The sequence below is a fragment of the Notamacropus eugenii genome, chromosome X, assembly GCF_028372415.1.
Source record: "Notamacropus eugenii isolate mMacEug1 chromosome X, mMacEug1.pri_v2, whole genome shotgun sequence".
Lineage (NCBI taxonomy): Eukaryota > Metazoa > Chordata > Mammalia > Diprotodontia > Macropodidae > Notamacropus > Notamacropus eugenii.
Window position 1 is genome coordinate 92,655,046 of NC_092879.1, and position 16,289 is coordinate 92,671,334.

The 16,289-nt window shown below is 42.8% G+C and overlaps 1 protein-coding gene across 2 annotated transcripts in view; it reads left to right on the forward strand.

The window, feature by feature from the left end:
• The window catches only part of CENPI (centromere protein I), a 47,933-nt gene that overhangs the window by 16,734 nt on the left and 14,910 nt on the right, over positions 1-16,289 (forward strand). For both annotated transcript variants that reach the window (XM_072626413.1, XM_072626412.1), the window contains exons 7-15: positions 7,952-8,000; positions 8,284-8,330; positions 11,712-11,801; positions 12,157-12,291; positions 12,514-12,684; positions 12,784-12,904; positions 13,180-13,271; positions 15,583-15,700; positions 15,792-15,856. In XM_072626413.1, the coding sequence (XP_072482514.1) occupies positions 7,952-8,000; positions 8,284-8,330; positions 11,712-11,801; positions 12,157-12,291; positions 12,514-12,684; positions 12,784-12,904; positions 13,180-13,271; positions 15,583-15,700; positions 15,792-15,856 (888 nt within the window). The remainder of the gene's footprint in view (positions 1-7,951; positions 8,001-8,283; positions 8,331-11,711; positions 11,802-12,156; positions 12,292-12,513; positions 12,685-12,783; positions 12,905-13,179; positions 13,272-15,582; positions 15,701-15,791; positions 15,857-16,289) is intronic.

Below are 16,289 nucleotides of genomic sequence, written 5' to 3' on the forward strand. Positions count from 1 at the left end.
CCCTAATTTCTTCTTGATTACTTTATAGTTTTCTCAGCAACTTTTGTCAGATTTTAAGTCTTTATCCTAGTATCTGGGATCTTTTGTGTTTATCAAACACTGTGCTGTTTTGCTGGTTTGCTTATGTATGTTGTATAACTAATCTGTTCTACTAGTTGACCTCAATTTTACTACTGAATAGTTTTGATGGTTACTGCTTTGTAACATACTTTGAGATCTGGTACCCATCTTTTGTTCCTTTTTTCATTATTTCCCTTAAAATTCTTCACCTTTTGTTCCTCTGGATGTAATTTGTTATTATTTTTTCTAGCTCTTTAAAGCAGTGGTTCTCAAAAGTATGGTTTGGGGATCCCTGGGGAGTTTTTAAGACCTTTCCAGGGGATCCACAATGATAAAACTATTTTCATAATAATGTTAAGATGTTTTCATTTCTATTACGATAAATATCAGTAGCTACAACCCACATAACTAAAATCTCTTAGGGGTGGGTCTCAATTTTTAAGAATGTAAAAGTGTCCTGAGACCAAAAAGTTTAAAAACTGCTGCTATAAAATAATACTTTGGGAGTTTGTTTGCCATTATGTTGAGTAAGTAATTTAGGGACTATTGTAATTGTATGTATTGCTTTGGATATTCATGAGCAATTTCTATTCCTCCAGTTATTTAGGCCTGTCTTTATTTCTCTAAGAGTGGTTTGGAGTAGTAATCATAGTTCCTGTGCACCTTGGTAGATAGTTGTTGTTTAGTCGTTTCTGTCATGTCTGACTCTCCATGACTCTATTTGGGCTTTTCTTTGACACTGGCGTGGTTTGCCATTTCCTTTTCCAGCTCCTTTTCCAGATGAAGAAACTGAGGCAAACAGGGTTAAGTGATTTGTCCACAGTCACACAGATAGGAGGTGTTTGAGGCCAGATTTGAACTCAGATGAGTCTCCCCAAGTCCAGGCCCTGTACTCTATCCACTGTGTCGCCTAGCTGCCCTCTGTGGTATGAGAGAATATGAAAAATAAATGCTCTGTAAAGGAAAGACATTTTTTAGAGGCTCAGAGTAGATACTGACCCTTGCCTGCTTTGAATCTATAGTTTGCTTAATTTAAGGGGATTCAGTGAGGGGGGGACTCCAGGTATTGCATGTAAACAGAAATGAGATCTGCCTCTTTTCTTCTTCCGTCCGTTCTTTGTTCCATGCAGAACACACATCAGCCCTTCACATCCTTGAATTCAGCTCTCCTGGCCCTCCCTAAGTCTTGTCTTCTCTAGGGTAAATATGTGACGCGAACTCTAGGCCCTTCACCATCCTGGTAGCGTTTCTCTGGCTTATCACTGTCTTTCTGAGACTCCCAGGTTGTTCTGGTCAGTATAGAGGACAATGGGGCTGGCACTTGAATATCTTTGCTGGATTAGCTATCCTGGTGTCCTATTGGTGTACATTGAATTTACAGCCCATTAAAATCTAGCCAGATTTTGTCCCATCCTCCCCCCAACCCCAACATCATGCCTTCTCACTTTTCCCCTACCCTAAACTTGGTATTGTTGATTTTCAAACTCAAGTATAGGATACTCTTGGTACCTGTTCAGTTTTCTGTCATTACGCTGTTGAGATCTTGTTGATTTTGATTGGTGAGTGTTGTCTTGGTGCCTTGTGTCATCTTTAGATTTCATAAGCAGGCATCTTTCTTTCTCTGCATCCCAAAGTGTAACTTATTTCCTATAGTAGGAAACTATGATTAGAGCTGCCTTCTCAGTGTCATGTAAGAATGAGATTGTCATAGAGTGGGAATTCTTACATATGGGGGGGTGCTGTGGGGGACCTATGACCATACTCCAGCTTGTAGGATAACAAACTTACCTAAAAAATGGGTTTATGTCAACCCATCTATGTACAGAGTACCCTCCCACCTTAAAAGGATCTCCATGTCTATAAAAAGAGGGAAAAGAGAGATGCTGGTGTTTTAGGATCTGGTGCTAGACAGCTTTGGAAAGGATACTGCTGCTATGAGATTTATGGTACCTGGGGAGACATTCAGATCAAGGGGTCTTCAAAGGAGTCCCTCCCCCCCCCCCCCACACACACACCATAAAGGAGTTTATGATATGGAACTTTGAACTGACTTCTTGTATAATTAAATGTAGTTACCTACTTTACCCTCTAGCATTTCGACCATCCATCTTTTTCTGCTTTTTGCTTGACCATATGCTTTGTCTGTAGCCATTTAAAATGGATTTCAAATGAGTAGTACCAAATTATACCCACTTAAGAGGTATTTGTGAACATAGGCTGGGATGGGATAGAAAATTACCTCTAATGCTTTTTCTCCATCATTTACTAGGACAGTTATTAGGTTGTTTTTTGGGTTTTTTTTTTAAAACAAGTGCTCATGTACCAATTCTCAGAAAATCATTTTCTCTAATTTCTCATATGTCTCCATTTGTGCAGAGAGAGTATCCTGCCTTACTCACAGCCTGCCCAGCCAGCAGGCATTGTCTAGCTGTGTCTCCTGCTGCATTTCAGATCCAGGCTTCTTATATGCTAAGTTGGGCTTGTGCTGCCTGGAAGAATGCTGGCCCAGTCTCATATTGATGGACTCTGAGGCCCCTGGGTGCTCTGACCCTATCTCCCTCCACCAGTGCAAGTCACAACTCTTCTGCAAATTGAGTTAACCCTTGAGAATTGTTGAGACTAAAAAATTAATCACTGGCTGATCTAGTGATCACTTTCTCTGTACTTAGCCAGTGTGGCCCTCAAATAGTAGTCTGACCTCCTTCAAGCCTTTTCCATCTGGTAAGTCTGCCATAGGTATGCATCACTGTCTGAGGTCTTAAGAACCTAGGGTTGCTTTTATATCATTGAAGCTCTGTAGGACTTGCATAGGGGAGATATGCTGTGCAACCTTGCTGCTGACCAAAATAGGAAAGCCAGGGACAGGAGCAGAGTTTTGTCAGGAAGATCATGAGTTGGGACGTTGAGTTGGAAGAGCCTGACCCTTTCCCCCCTCCAATCTTCTCTCTCTGGTGCTTTTATTATTTTATTATCAATTATTCATATGTCACCTTCTGGCCTTTTATGCCTGACTTCTGCTTTGAGCTGAGACAGATTCTCTGTGTAGGCCGTGCAGCTTGCAATTAAAGTCCAAATATGTTCCTCTTATAAGTAAAAGGGTTCATGAAGTTGTGTTGGGCTTTTCTAAGAATTTGAGAAGAGTAACAACATTTTTACTCCTGGTTGTACAGCCTGACATGAAAACCTTCAGGGGTTCTTCTCAGTTGCTTGGGCTACTTGGGTGGGGTGGATGACCACTTAAAAAAAAACTTACTTTTAATTGATTTAACAGGAAAATTAGTTTCAGATAAAATTGGAGTTCCTAGGATGCTGTTCTCCCCACCTCTTCCTCCATGTTTTTGTGTGCTCTCCATCTCAGGCACCCCTATCACGAACGAGGGAGTTTCCTTCTCCTTTCCTCTTCAGTATAGCCCTCTATTCTTGTTTCTTTCTAAGAATCTTAAAAAAAAAATGTTTCCAGGCTCTCTGCCTGTCTTATTTTTTAAAATTAAATTACATCTTAATTTCTTTTTCAATTAGCAAAAATTAATTTTTTTCCTGCCTCCCTCCTTTTCGGCTCCCTTTTATGTGTTATCTTCCTCCACTAGAATGTAAGCTCCTTGAAGGTAGGGACTTTTGTTTATGTTTGTTTTCCTGCCCTCACAGAGAGCCCCGGCCTATAGTAAGTACTTAATAAATGCACTCTCTCTTGCTCTCTCTCTCTCTCTCTCTCTCTCTCTCTCTCTTTCCCTCTTTCTCTCTTTCTCTCTCTCTCATAACTCTTTTCCATTTCAGAGTCTTTGCTCAGTTCTGGCCTTTTTATAAGAAATTCTTGGACATCCTAAAGATTGATTTTCCCCTATAGTATTATACTATGTTATATAGTCTTAGAGTCCATTTGGCCAGATAGGTTACCCTTGGTTGCAAACCTTTATCCTTTGCCTTTTGGAATATTATATTCCCAGATTTCTTTTTTTATGTTGGCAGCTTCCAAGTCTCGTGGGATCCTGACTATTACTCCTTGGCTTGAATTTTTCCTTTTTGACTGCTTAAAGCATTTATCCTTTGACCTGAAAACTCTGGGTTTTAACTGTGATTTGATTTTCCTAGAAGTTTTCATTCTGAAGTTTCTTTCTCTTTTTTACTTTTCCCTTTGGTTCTAAGAGATCCAGGCCATTTTTATTTCTAATTTTTTCAAATGTGGAATCCATGGGAGGGGAGAAGGGGGAGAGAGCATGATTTTTTCAGGTTGTCTGATGATTCTTAGATTATCTCTTCTTAACTTATTTTCCAGGTCAGTGATTTTTAATAACATGCACCCTACATTTTCTTTTGTTTGTTCAGTCTTTGGATTTTAACATTTTTTGTTGCCTCATGTATTTGTTTTCTGTTTGGCCTGTTTTCCTTTTCAGGGGAGTTCTGTTATAAAATAATAATTGTCCTTGCCATTTTTTTCCTTCATAGCTGTTCCATTTTGTATCTCTTGTTTCATTTCTTACAGATATTCTTATAATCCTTATGGTTAGGATATTCTTTTCACTGAAGTGCTGCTTGGAATTTTTATAAAGTTATCACTCTCTTCTTGTGGGCATATCCCTTGGGCTTCTCTCAGTCCAAGTTATTTGTTCATTGTGTTTGGTGATTTTTTCTGTTTACTCATATCTCCAACCTCAGTTTCTGGATTAGAAGTTGGTGCTTGAGTCTAACTGGAACTCCTTTGTTCAAGGATGGTGATCCTGAGTTCTGAGGCCCCACCACACCATCTGTAGGAATAGTGTGGCCTTATCTCCTGTTGTGGTTCAGGCTGAACTGTTTGACATGCAAATCTTCAGGGCTTCTTTTCACCTTGTTTGCAGTTGGTCTTGAGCTTCATGGGTTAGGCCACCACTTTTTTTTTTTTAAAACAATGCTTTTTTTTCCCCCTGGAAAATCAGTTGCACTTAATTGGCATTGCAGTCCAACTTTTCCGTGTTTCAGCTGTGATAGTTAACAGTTCCACACTTGGGCAAATATTTAGTTCCTAAATTTATATCCTGTTAGGAAAGGCATTTCAGTTCTTCACAGATGAGATACTGAGATCCTGTTTGGCAATTCTCCTTGAAGCCCTGCGCATATATTTCTAAGTGAGAGCTTAATTATATACTTTCATTCATGTCAGAAGTATATAATGGGTAGAAGCTGTTTAGGAAGTGGTAGGCTTTCACAGAAAGAACTATTCTATTTCATGTAAAACTTGTTTGGCTTTTTAAAAAAGGAATAGTTATTAAGGAGACAACAGAATTGAAGCATTTGTCTAAATTCAGGTCATTTTAAATTATGTCTAAAGTCTCAGAATTGATTTACAAGTTCAGAGGTTGCAGTGGACAAGAAATAACTAAGTACTTGCCACCTCAGTTATTGATCAAAGTCTCCTGTGTGCTGGGCACTGTGCAAGAGCCTGAGGATACAAAAAGAAGAGTCCCTGACCTCAGCGAGCTTACATTCTAACTGAGGGGACAAGTTAGCCTTGGAGAGGAGGGCCTTAGGAGGGTTGGAGTAGGGGACCAGGCAAGGTTTTATTCTAAGAGGTGCAAATAAGGAGAGGGAGTTTTGCAGATGTGGAATGATGCCAGGACATGGAATATTGCGTGTGAAGGAATGCAAGAAGGCCACAGAGGAAGAAAGCAAGTAAGCATTTGTTAATCACTCACTGTTTACATTCTAGGCACTATGCTAAGTGCTTTACAAATATTCTGATCCTCACAACAATCTTCTGACTAGGGGCTATTATTATCTGCATTTTATAGTTGAGGAAACTGAGGCAAAGAGATGTTAAGTGACTTGTCCTTGATCACATTGTCTGAAATGTAGAGTTCTTGCGGAGAAGTAATGTGGAAGAAGGCTGGAAAAGCAAGGTTAGACCAGGTTGTAAAGAATCTCAAATGCCGAGGGATAGGATCAAAAGAGAATAGAAGTAATGGGGGACAGGAGAGGATGGAGGGAAATATAGTTAGTCCTATACAACACAACTATTATGGAAGTCATTTGCAAAACTACACAGATTTGGCCTATATTGAATTGCTTGCCTTCCAAAGGGAAGGGGTGGAGAGGGAGGGAGGTAAAGAAGTTGGAACTCAAAGTGTTAAGATCAACTGTCGAGTAATGTTCTTGCCACTAGGAAATAAGAAATACAGGTAAAGGGGTATAGAAAGCTATCTGGCCCTACAGGACAAAAGAGAAGATGGAGACAAGGGCAGAGAGGGATGATAGAAGAGAGAGCAGATTGGTCATAGGGGCAATTAGAATGCTTGGTGTTTGGGGGGGGAGGGGATAAAAGGGGAGAAAATTTGTAACCCAAAATTTTGTGAAAATGAATGTTAAAAGTTAAATTAAAAAAAAAAGAATCTCAAATGCCAAACCAGAGTTTATAGTTGATCCTTTATGTAATAGGGATCCTCTTTGAAGAGGGTTGTAATGTGACAGCTATGGGGAGGATGAATTGGAGAGAGGAGACTCCTAATGGAGACTAATTAGAGGCTCCTTCAGTAGCTCAGGTAAGAGGTGATAAGGACCTTTGGGGGCAGGGTGGCTGTGTGAGAGGAAAGAAGGAATTGCGTGTAAGAGATGTGGTAGAGGTGCAAATGATAAGATGTGACAGCAGATGGGATATATGGGATCATATGAGTGAGGGGTCTGGGATGACACCGTGGTCAAAAGCCACGGTGGTGGAAGGAGGATGGTGGTGTTCTCAACAATCATAGGAGAAGGTGGAGGGAGAAGATGAGTTCTCTTTTGGGCATGTTGAGTTCACATCATCCAATAGGCAGTTGGCATTATGGGATCGGAGCTCAGGGGAGAGACAAGGGTGGGATGTATGGGTCTGAGAATCATCTGCACCGATGTGATTTGAGACCACGTGAGCTGATGAGGTAGTCATGTTACAGTGCAGACAGATAAGAGGGCCCAGGAAGGCACCATGGGGCATATCCACAGTCAGTGAGGGTAGGAGAATTGGGAGAGAGCAGTGGCGCTGTAAGCCAAGGAAGAGAGGGTGGTCAGCAGTGTTAAATGCTATGAGATCAGAAAAGATTGGAACTGAGAAAAGGCCACAGTACTTGTCAACTAAGTACTTGTTAGTAACTTTAGAGAATGCAGTCTCAGTTGAATGATGATGTCACTGTAAGAGGTTGAGACAAGAACAACAAAAGCGTTTGGCAGAGAAGAGAGAACCATAGGACAGGAGCTGTTGAGGGCCTTTTAAGGATGGGAGAGACCTGGGTGTACTTGTAGACTGCAGGCAAGAAGCAGTAGCTAGGCTGAGCAGGAAGATTAGGACGTGAGCCAAAGTGATTGTGGGGCCATCTGCTGGAAGGGGCTGAGGGCCCAGCAGAGGGCTCTCTGGTTATCAGGGGTGGGAGATGGTACTGAGATGTGAAGAAGGACCTCCTAGGGGAATGGCCTAGATTTTCTCAGTCAAGTTTGAGGTGAGGTACTAGGAGGAGGCTGGAGAGAAGAGGTTTATAAACTTACTAATAGGTTGCCCAACATCGGTTGTGCAGAATCACAATTGAGTCGTTTGTTGTTGCTTGGTAGCCCCCTCCCCCCCCCCCCCCACTGTCCATTTGTGGCTTCCAGTGAGTCCTCATCATATGAACACTGAAGTTGAGGTAGAATAAGACTATCCCCAATGTAGTAGAGGTGCCTTCTTTTGCCATCGAATTATATATCAGATTATGATGCAACCCTTGGCTCGGCCAACTACTGTCCCTTATCCTTGTTTTGCAACTTCCCTCCCAACTTCAGCTGTGCTCATCGTCGCCTGCCCACGCCCACCATGCCCCTTTTCCTTTCTTCCTTCAGGGAGTTTAAAAGCTCAGGTCAAAGATGTGATGGGGGGGTTCAGTCACCTTTTGTTCTTACTCTCTCTTCACAGAGTTGTTACGTCTGTCACTTACTGTATCTGTTGACCAAGAAGGAGAATGGTGAGCATTCTTACTCTGCATGTTATGAGACTTGGAGAATTATATGGTGCTACTATTCTGCTTCATGGCGAGAGCTCCTGATGGCAGTTTCTTGCTGCTTTGTCTGGGAGCAGGGTCTCGGGGGCATCACGGAGCATTAGAGCCCTCTACCCATGGCCTGGCCTGTAGGATGAGGTGGAATGAACTGACTCTCCTAGAGAAGGGGTTGGGCACTTGCTTATATTTTGACTTTATTCTTATCCCACAATGCCTGACCCATCTTTGCTCGGTTTGCTTTCTCTAGTCAAACCCTTTCGTGTGAGGAGATTGCTTCAATTCCAGGACAAGGTGGTGAGTAGGCTCAAGGCCAGCCAGGGAAATGTTCGTTAGGTAAGAACGTGCGCCACCTTAGCTGTCATGTGATAGTATATTTTAACGAATACTAAATGAGCAGAATGTTTCTGAGCACTGACTCTAGACAGTAAGTAACACTGGCCCCTGTACTGCTAAATTCTTACTCCATTAAAACTGCTTGAGCCCAAGAGACAGTACCATTTGCACATAAACATTTTGATTTATTAATGACAGTGCTTGCATTATCAAGGTTACCGTGGCAGAGGGCATAAGCTATTTTCAGGTCTGTGCATGAGGACTTCAACAGCAAATGCAGAGTGTCCCAAAAGTCTTAGTGTTACAGCTGCAAACTGAACTTAGCAACTCCCATGTGCCAGGCATGGTGCTAGGTCTCATGGAGACCAAGCCAGAAGCAAAACCCTCCCAGATCTCAAGGAACTTGCATTCTGTTGGCGGGTGTGCCATTGGTTGGTTGGTCAGTTAGTTGGCTGTTGTCCTTTGTTCTCAAAGAGGACCAGAATGACATCACTATGCCAGAGTCAAGTTACAGCGTGTCTGACTGTGGCTGGTCAGCCCAAAGCAAGCTCAGAATGCTCTACCACAGGTCTGGCACAAATAGCCCATGTGAACATTTGGGGTGGCTTCTCTAACTTGGCGCATTTTGCATTTCTTTTCATGCACTTCCATTCTGTACCTTCTCTGATGAGCACACATTCTGATTGTGTGACAAGGGAGACACTGGCACAGCACTGCCCAGCATGGGTACAGTGTATGCACAGGGAAATGTGTACAAGGTGGTTTGAGCAGAGAGATCAGGGAAGGCTTCAGGAAGCTGATAGATGACTTTGGAGCTGAGCCTTGAAGTGGGGAGAGGAGGTGGAGGCTGCTCAGAGGTCACCTGCTGTCTGATACAGATGCCAGTTACTGTTATACTTACAAGTACTGTGAGGTAGAGAGTCTTAATAGTATCATTCCCATTTACAGATGATGAAGTGGTAGCTCAGGAAGGTGGAGTCATCTGTTCCAAGGCCCACAGCATGGAAGTGTCCAGGCCTAAGCTGGTCTCATGACACCAAGGCCAGTGATGCTGCCCCTCCCTGCCAGGGGTCACCAGCTTGTGCTGTACTGTCGCCATTGAAGGCTTAATGCTGTTTTAATTGAATGAGTATTTTCACAACAAAATTTCTAAGTTCCAACTGCTGGCCCACATATTTTAACAGTATTCAATTCAATAGATTTGCTATCTATATTAAAACAATTTGAATGCTCTTTCAATTTGCTTGAATGGGATATGATATTTCAGAATAATCAGATGTGTCAGAGGTACAGTTGTCAAGCATTAGTAGCTTATCATTCTATAATCATTATAGATTTAGTTAAAACCAGAGTCTTCACTAAATGTAAACTAGTGCTTTGCACTGGTGAGGCATTTGCCAGTGAAGCTGTCTGTAATTGTTATCCTGGGATGTGACTATTTCCTCCACCCTCTTCCCAACTTTTGTTTCTCCTTTGGCATCTAAATGAGGAGTGGGGAAGGGCTGTACCCTGAGTGTGTTGCCAGTGAGATCATGGCAGAGAGGCCTTGGGAGATGGTGTCTCAAAGAATCTCAGTGAACACACGCTGTTGCTGCACTTTGGCACAGGGCCTTGCCATGCTACGAGTTCCCACACCAACAGAATCAGATCTAGACTAAAATAGGTATGAGTGGAAAGTTAGGAGGGGGATGTCTGGGTCAGAGCCCAGGTTTGACTACTTAGCAGCTCTAGGACTTGGAGCAAATCATGCTGCTTTCCTGAGTCTCCGTCCCTTCCTCTGTGACATGAAGATTCTTGCCCAGCTCATCTCCCGGGGTTACTGGGAGGAAAGGTCTTTGTAAATCGGAAAGTCCTTTATCAGTACACTTCCGCTGTGGGCCCTCTTCACTTCTCCCTCTATCCTACTTCACTGGGTGACCTCCTCAGCTCCTGAGGAGGATTCACCAGTCTCCCTGGCCTACCCTCACCTCCCAGCTGACCTCTCATCTTGCATCTCCAGCTGCCTTTCAGACATTCTGAACTGGATGTCTAGTAGACATTTTAAACTCAGTATGTCCAAAACCATATTCATTATCTTTCCCCCCAAACTCTGCCTTATCCCTTGCCTTCCCTGTTACTATGGAGAACACCAGCATCCTCCCAGTCCCTCCCATTCACAACCTCTGTTTCATCCCAAACCTCTCTTCCCAGACCTGTTGATTTCACCTTTGTGACATTCTTGAATATGCCCCTTTGTCTCTTCTGATCATGGAGCAGGCCTCATCACCTCACTCCAGGAGCATTGCAAGATTATGCAAATTATTGCTAGTCTGCTTGCTTCAAGTCTCTCCCCGTTCTAATCCATCCTCCATTCAGCCAACAAAGTGATTTTCCTACAGTACAGGACCAGTTCTCACACACACACACACACACACACACACACACACACACACACACACACACACACACACACACACACACACACACGCCTCAGTAAACTCCAGTGGCTCCCTGTTGCCTCCAGGATCAAATACAAAATCCTCTACTTTACCTTTAGAGCCCTTCTATCTTTTCCTTCCCCACTGGCCTTCAATCTTCTTACTTCTTGCCATGTTGCTTTTGCATCCAGTCACACTGACCTCTCTACTGTTCTACAAACAAGACCCTCTGTGTCTACACTCTGAGCATTTTCTCTAGCCGTCCCCCATGCCTGGAATGTGCTCCCTTCTCACATCTACTTCCTCGCTTCTTTGACTTCCTTCAAGTCCCAACTAAAATCCTATGTTCTAAGAGAAGTCTTTCCTGACCCTCTTAATTCTAGTGCCTTCCCTCTGTTAATTGTGTTCTGTTTATCCTGTAAGCAGCTTCTTTGTACAGATCTGCTTATTGTCTTCCCCAATGGGCCATGGGCTCCTCTTTTTGTATCCTCAGCTCTCAGCACAGGGTCTGGCACATAGTAGGTATTGAATAAATGTTTATTGACTAGCTAATTGGTAGTGGCAGGGGTGCTAGGAGTGGCTCCTAATTGTTAGGCCAAAAGCAAGGGCAGAGAGAATGGACAGAAAAAGGAGGTAGATAATGAGGAAAGGACATAGTAAAGAAGTCTATGCATTAGAAATACCATTACCAGTTGCCTCAGTGTCACAAGTTGCATGCCCTGGGCTTAGCTGGGGACTTTATCTAAACCTCCTGCTGGTCATTCTTTGTTTTCTTCTGTCACCTTCAACTGGGCAGCAATGTTAGCACCTGCTTGGCTGTGCCACATCTGGGGCCATTTTATGTCAGTTTTCTCTTATTTCTGACATCCTTTTCAGGGTGCGCACCTTACTGGGCACTGAATTAAAAAGTCTTATTGCATTGCAGGGACCGCATCCTTATCTCCAGGCCTTGTTGTCATTGTATAGGTCCTTTTGCCCTGAGTTGATTACCATTTCTTTCTCTCCAAAAAGGAAGGTAAGGAACTAAGGGAATGCTCTGTGTCTGTATCAAGGTTGAGATCTGGGTTCTTTGGATTCAAGAATTGTCAAAATATAATAGTATTAGAATTTTAATGGTATTGGAATTGTGTAGTTTTTAGAAAGTGTTTGGAGATTTACAAATCCGTAAGATTCATTTGAGAAGAGTCTTAATTACTTAATGGGAAGAATACATTTGTTATAGAAAATAGAGGCAGGAAAAATGCTTTTTAGTAGATTTATGGGAACTTAGGAAGTTTGCTAATTATTTCAGTTTAGGCAGTTTTAGGATCTGTGCCTCCCTGCCTTCTACAGTTGTTAGTCATAAACCTAATGAACGTCTTAATTTACAGTCCTACTTTAAGACGACGGATAGCGTCTGGCAGGCAGCTGTCTATCTTGTGAAGCAGAGAAATCAGAAATCCCCATTATCATTTGTGAACCCGACTACCATTTGTGGTACATTTGATAGCCATCGTGGAAAAAAGGTAAGCGTCTGCAACCCAAGGGATGTGGAGCCTTCTTTCTAAGCCAACGCTTCGGAAGATGAGGCTTATTTCAGTGGTTTTTCTAATATTGTTTATCTGATATTTCGTCAAAGCCCCCTAAAAGACCATGAACTGAGCCACTTTCATCCTGGTTTTTGTGTTTCAAGTTTGGGGCTGATCAGACTCAATGAAAGGATTGTGGGTTGTTGTCTTTCTGCTCAGAAATGGAATTCTGGCTGCATTATCCCAGTGCCCACCAGTAGTTACATCTGTGAGGAAGAGCAGGACGAGGAAGGCACCAGCCTGAATGTGATACTCAGTGAGCAGAAGTCCTTTCCCTTAGAGCAGCTCCACACATTCTCCCAGCTCTTGGAGAACATCCAGGACATTCAGGTGAGTGAGGAGGCCCTGCCTGCCTGCCAAGCCCTTTGGCTGTTCACTTTTCCCCAGGGCCTCTACCCGTTCATAGACTTAACTGAACTTTTCTTGCAGCTTCCATCCCAGATGTGCTCAGTGCTCAGGAGCCCTCCATTACTGCACTATCTGAACTGTATCCAAGATGAGACCATCTCGCTGCGGCTTTATTACTGGATGAATGAAGCATTAAAAGGAGGTAAGAAAGAAAAAAACCCAGAGCCCTGGAAGAGAGGATGCTAGGCAGGCCATGCTTCCCAGCTGGCTGTTCTTTCCTGATACCTGACCGTCCACTGGAGTTTCAGCCCTAAGCCTAGTACCAGCTGAGCTGCGCCCACCAAGAGCCTGTGATGCTTAGTGTTCCTGCCACCCCAGACTTTTTGTGTTGGGGCACTGAGTGTTTGCATTTGAGTTTTTCCTTTGGGGAGCTTTCCTTCTGTAACCAGATGCCTCGTTTGTGATCTCCTGTTCTAGGATGTACTTGGTATAGGTTCGGTAATCACATGTCTGAAAAAGAGTTCAGGAACTTTCTGGACATTATCATCAGCGCACAGTGTTTCTTACAGGTGAGAACTGACTTCTTTCTGGAGTCTTGCAGCTTTTCCAGATGTTATTGGTTTTCTGTTTTTTTAAGTTCTTTTTTAAGTTCTGTGGCATTTTTTTTATACACAGTAAATATTATATTCCTATGTGATTTGTTACTATAGAGTTTTCTTAAGACAGATGACTGTATTCTAGGCAATAATCTAATGATGTATGTGTATGCACACATGTATAATGTATGTGTGTATTTTCATTTCATATTTTCAAATACTTTGGATTAAAATAATGATCAGTGCTGTGGGAATAAACACAAAATTCTCGGTGTAACTAATACAGACTTGCTTGTTAGTAGAGGAATCATATGTCTTTAGCATCAGTGTAGCGCTTTCTCTTTTTAAAGTACCATAGTTTTTTAATAATCAGAAAAGAGCTATTTACTCAGCCTTAAATAAATGTAATTTGTTATAATTACCCCTGGACTACGTCTAATTAGAAGATTTTTTTCAAAGAGTTGGCCTTAAAAAAGGCCAAAATACTATGAAGTAGGGATTTGGTAGAGCAGTTGGGTGGCACTGTAGTGGATAGTATGCCAGGCTGGAGTTGGGAAGACTCTCCTTCCTGAGTTCAAATCCAGCCTCAGACACTTACTGGCTGTGTGACCCTGAGCAAGTCACTTAACCTTGTTTGCCTCGGTTTCCTCATCTGTAAAATGAGGACATGGCAAACCACTCTAGTATCTTTGCCAAGAAACCCCAGATGGGGTCACAAAGAGTTGGACACAGTTGAAAAACCACTAAATAACAACAAGGATTTGGTAAGGGAATTGTGAAAGTGAGATGAACCATTCAGTCAGCAGATACTTCAGTGTTTTTTTTAAAGTGTTTTCAGGCCAAGTGGCATTGTGCCTTAGGAGACAGAGATCCGTCTTTGAAGCCAGCATGACAGAAGGTTTGAGGCCTGCCTCTGGTAAATAGTGGCCACATGACCCTGAACAAGTCACCTAACTTCTCCACACTCCAGGCAACTCTGTAGGTCTTGACATTGCAGAGAAAGTGGGGATTTGCACTGGCAAGAGGGAGGAGTTTCTTCACCAGGGCATTATCTAGATCCAGGGCAGCCTAGTTATAGTCCTGATCTTTTTCTTCCTGGGACCTTGGGGATACAAATAGGAAGAATGAAACAAGTCCTCCTCTATCCCTGGGCAGCTGGGGATGCTACAGTATGCTAGATCTAGAATTAGGAAGACCTGAGTTCAGATCTGGCCTCACATACTTCTAGGTATGGGATCTTGGGCAAGTTACTTCACCGCTTTCTGACTCCGTTTCCTCAATTGTAAAATAGGGATCGTAAAGGGTGGTTGTGAGGACCAGACAAGAGCACACTTGTAAAGTGCTTAGCACAGGCCCAGCATGTAGCAAGGGCTGAATAAATCCTTATTTCCTTCTCTACCCTCAGGGGGCAACAATGGCCATATCTCAGTATAATTGTAGAGCAAATACAAGGGGGCAGGGCACCAGAAGTAATGATGGGTTGGAGACTTCTGACTTAGCTAAGAGCATCTATTCGAGGCATGGAGGGCTCTTGGGAACATTTCGTTTGCAGGTAAAGTTACTTTACAGGAACTTGAAAGTATTAAGTTATGTTTACTTTGTAAGTATTCTCTAGTTGAGGTTTTTCGCTAGAGGTGATCCAGACTGGCCTCTTCCCCTTCCACTTGATTTGAATTAAGGAAATGTGATGTGCTAGGCTTTCTAGTCTTTTGAAGAAGCTTTGGGGTTCCCTGGGGGCTACCCCAAACAGAACTGATGGGGCAGTAGAGCTGAATACAGGAGTTCTTTTATTATAGGATCACACAATGCCAGAGTTGCAAGGGAGCTTAGCAGCCATCTCATCCAAGCCGTCCAGGAGGGGATAGATACCATGGGCTCAGAGGATGATGGGGGACTGCCAGGATTCACTGTCTGGGAGGCATTGCACAAGGCTGGTGCATGAGCTGGTCTTTAGGTGTATAATTACAGGGCCAAGTTCACTACAAAGGCAAGGCAAGATTTCTTTGCCAGGCAAGTTTTCTTATAAAGTTAACCATAAACAAAGACAGACATACAAAAGGAGAAGTCAAATCCTGAATAAAACTCTTAGCATTAAACAAATACGACTAAAGAAATGAGTGAAGCCAGCCTTCCTGGCCCTGTCCAAATCCAGCTGAAATTCTGCCATCTTTGGCCTTTTCTTTTTCTCATCAAGCAGAGCTGTCTCCTTCAGGGTGGGCAGTTCTGCCCACTAGTTAGTGTTTGTGCTCCAAGAGGGTCTGACCTTTGATTATGTTACATGCAGGAGGGCTTTCCTTCCAGTGAGGTGTTCCTATATAAGAGCCTGCCTTTATGGGATGGTATCTCCTGTCAAACAGAGTACCTGCAGCTTCTCAGCTGGATTCCTCTGGGAAATTTCTCTGGTAGGTAACAAGAAAATAGGCTCCCCTTGGAGGAAAATGCCCAGTGAGATCTACAGAAAGGTGACTAACCTTTTGAATGCTTTTTCTTTAGAAATCAGGCCACTTCTCTGGGACTCCCTGACCCAGCTCTTCTTTACAACATCTGTGTATCATAAGGTAAAATGATGAACTTTTCTATGTGGGCTTATTGCCACTCACATGGGGTTCCAAGTCGAGGTTGCCTTGCAGTAGAGATGATGCCTGTGTCCAAAACATTAAGTGTGTGTGTGTGTGTGTGTGTGTGTGTGTGTGTGTGTGTGTGTGTGTGTGTGTGTGTGTGTACACTCAACTCTTTCCTCTTTTATCTTCACTTTCTATTAGAGACACAAAGGAGAAAAAGTGCTGGCATAGTATTATACAGGAAATGAGATTCTGTTTGTACCTGTCACTTCCACTGGGAATTTGGGCCTTACTCACATACCTGTTCTTTTCATTGCCTGCTCAGTGACCTTCATCACATTTCTGCATTCATTTGTAATCTGAATTTTGTATTTCTCTGTAATCTTGGGCTAATCCACATGGTTTCTTCTTTATTCCTTATCTGACTCCC